Source organism: Etheostoma spectabile, chromosome 10, assembly GCF_008692095.1.
Source record: "Etheostoma spectabile isolate EspeVRDwgs_2016 chromosome 10, UIUC_Espe_1.0, whole genome shotgun sequence".
Lineage (NCBI taxonomy): Eukaryota > Metazoa > Chordata > Actinopteri > Perciformes > Percidae > Etheostoma > Etheostoma spectabile.
In genome coordinates, this window is record NC_045742.1 from 18,065,063 (window position 1) to 18,067,844 (window position 2,782).

At 41.0% G+C, this 2,782-nt stretch overlaps 1 protein-coding gene across 3 annotated transcripts in view; it reads right to left on the reverse strand.

The window, feature by feature from the left end:
* LOC116697272 (putative methyltransferase NSUN7) overlaps positions 1-2,782 on the reverse strand; it is a 20,350-nt gene that overhangs the window by 11,669 nt on the left and 5,899 nt on the right. For all 3 annotated transcript variants that reach the window (XM_032528608.1, XM_032528609.1, XM_032528607.1), the window contains exon 3: positions 2,219-2,277. In XM_032528608.1, the coding sequence (XP_032384499.1) occupies positions 2,219-2,277 (59 nt within the window). The remainder of the gene's footprint in view (positions 1-2,218; positions 2,278-2,782) is intronic.

Consider the following 2,782-nt stretch of genomic DNA (forward strand, 5'->3'; position numbering starts at 1 on the left):
CACACACACAGTAGCTGATAAAGTAGATGTCATGCCATGAACCCACTGCTGTCACTTAATTAAACATAGGAGAAAGCCTGAGTTATGTCTCTACCTCTCCTCCTCTACAATTATCTATATCCATTCAGCTCTCTACCCTCTTTCTCCCATGTCTAGCCCCCCCCACCCCCTCTCTCTCTCTCTTTCTCCACCTTTCTGTCCCTGAGGGTGGGAGGGCACCAGTCGCATTAGTGGCAGATGGTGTTCCACAGCAGCAACAGCTTGCAACATCCTCACTACTGGGCTAATGGGCCAAGAAGCTAGAACGCTACAAGGGTTTATGCTGCAGCTAAGGAATTAGCCAGCTCTTATTATTCATTCCAGAGGCTTTTCATTTCATTTTTTGGAAAGGTCGATTTCAGAGACAGGTTGTTGTGACACTCCACTTTTCCTCTCTCGACCTCGTTCTCTCTAACTCCAGTTCTACTTTCCCATAACCAATGTCAAACCCTTGGGTGTGGGAAAATTCCAAGTCATTAAGTTGCCTGGTGACAGTGTCCCATGGTGGGAAACTACAGTAAACATGCCTGCTGTGTTTAGTCCACATAAACAGGTCTATGAAATTAGAATATATTTAAGACGATTCTAAATGTAGTTTAAGTTTAATTTGGCTCATTTCACATGGGGCTTAGGCCTATTTCATGTTAAATGTACCAGTATACCTAATATGCTTGCCTCACATCTACAATGTCACAAATTTTCATCCTATGCAGGATTTAGGCTTCATTTTCCCTCTCCGTTCTGATCAAATGTGCCTCAGGCTCATTTTAGCATGCAAGTCTATCTATAACTTCATTTTTTCATGCTCATCTTCTTTCTACCCACCTTTTTCCAGCTCACCTCTTCCCTCTCAACCACCTCTTTGTCCTCTTTCTATCAAGGTTGAACTTTATAGATGCCAGTAATGTAAAAGGAGGTAAGAGTGAGCTCTAAAGACTGTCTCATTGTGTCTGGGCTTTATTGTCTCACTGGAGGGATGCAGAGTAACGACCTGCCACCAACACATAGGGAGACCCATTCATTTTACCCAGGGCCATATTTCACAAGGCTACAGTGTTAGTGTATGGGGTGGGGATTGCTTTGCAAACACACATTCATGTGTATTAATGTGTCTGTACATGTGTGTGCCCTCTCTGAAGAAGACATTGGCTGTCTACAATCTGTACACTCCGTGACAGCTCAGTTTGCTGTTAACATATTCTTCATTCTTGCCTTCATGACTCTTCTTCTCTATCAGCTCTGTCAGCTACTCTATGTGCACACAGACTAGCTTTGTGCATGTTTTATCACCATCTAGACTGTTAGAGAAGCAGCTAGAGCAGCCCTCCGCTTCTCCCAGCTTCTTTTATGTGGAGTGTTAAAAGTAGGGCAAATGACAATCTCCTCCAGAGGATACCTCTTCATTTAAGTAGCAGAGTGTTCATCTGCTGTCTAACAGCCGCAGGTACATGGCTGTGCTGGGAATCTTTCTTTTACGACTACCCAGCACAGCCTTAGTATCACTAATGACATTCAGCACACTGGTTCTAGGACGTATGTAAGATAGACACTGTGCAGAAAACACTCAGACGCCGCATCATCCAAACACACCCCTTGGGCTGCAACATCCTTTTGATTTCAGCACTAATTAATGGGGAGTTTTGCCTGAGAAAACTAATAATGGGAAAGACGGCCAGGCACATTCTGTCTCATAGTACCTTTTAGATGTATTACTCCAAAGGGAGCAATTGCCATTGATTAGGGTAGGGAATGTGAAAGACAGGCGGTGCTTTGTGAGTTGATGAAAGGAGTGTATCCGTGTAAAACATCAATATTACTGTTACTGATTAGAGGTCTAGAGAACAAAACGAAGAGTATGTGGAGGATGAACAGCAGGTCATGAATATTGGAAAGCACTGAGTAAAGCACCGTCGAAGGATTGTGAGCAAGAGTTTAGGAAAACAGTACACAAGGTAAACAAAGCTATAAACAAAGTAATAGCACGGTAAACTCCAAAACATAAGTCTAGCCATTCTCATAGTCAAAAGGAATTAGATTTTTGAGCAACAAATTGAAAGTAACAGATGTGCCTCTCTCATACAATTCACATAATGCAAACACACACTAAAGACTTCAACTAGTTTACTTATCTTACACTACTGCTGTATTAAAAAATACTGTTTCTATGGAACTCACTTACCATTGGCTGAGTGAGGTAAAAGCAGCTGTCAATAATGATGTCCTCCAACAGATCTTGATCTGTGCAAAAATGTAAGGTGGTGGAGAAGTAAAACAAGGTTAGGTAGAAGGATGAAAATGTTGAAATGGGGATTTTCATTACCAATTAAGTGTTTGAGTAATAACAAAGCATACCAGGGCCATTTTTATATCAATGTCTAATTATCCCTAAAAACTAGTCTAGGCTTTATCATTTGGAGCATGGGATAGAGGACAATTACTCCTGTATCCATTAACTGTTAGGATAGATGCAAAAAGACAAATCCATATCTAATGATGAGAACAAAAAAAGAGAGAAAAGAGATTAAGACAAAGAGCAAGAGAGGCTCCTAGAGGCAGCTTAAATAATCGTGATTTAATTTGAAAAGATAATTCAATCTGATGGAGGGTTTAATTTCACATGATTAAACACTTATTTAGTGCTTAATTAGAGTGAATTTGACTCTTCATTTGCCTCATTTCTTTCATTTATTGTGTCTGTGGTGGTGAGTGTGTGTGTGTGTGTGTGTGTGTGTGTGTGTGTGTG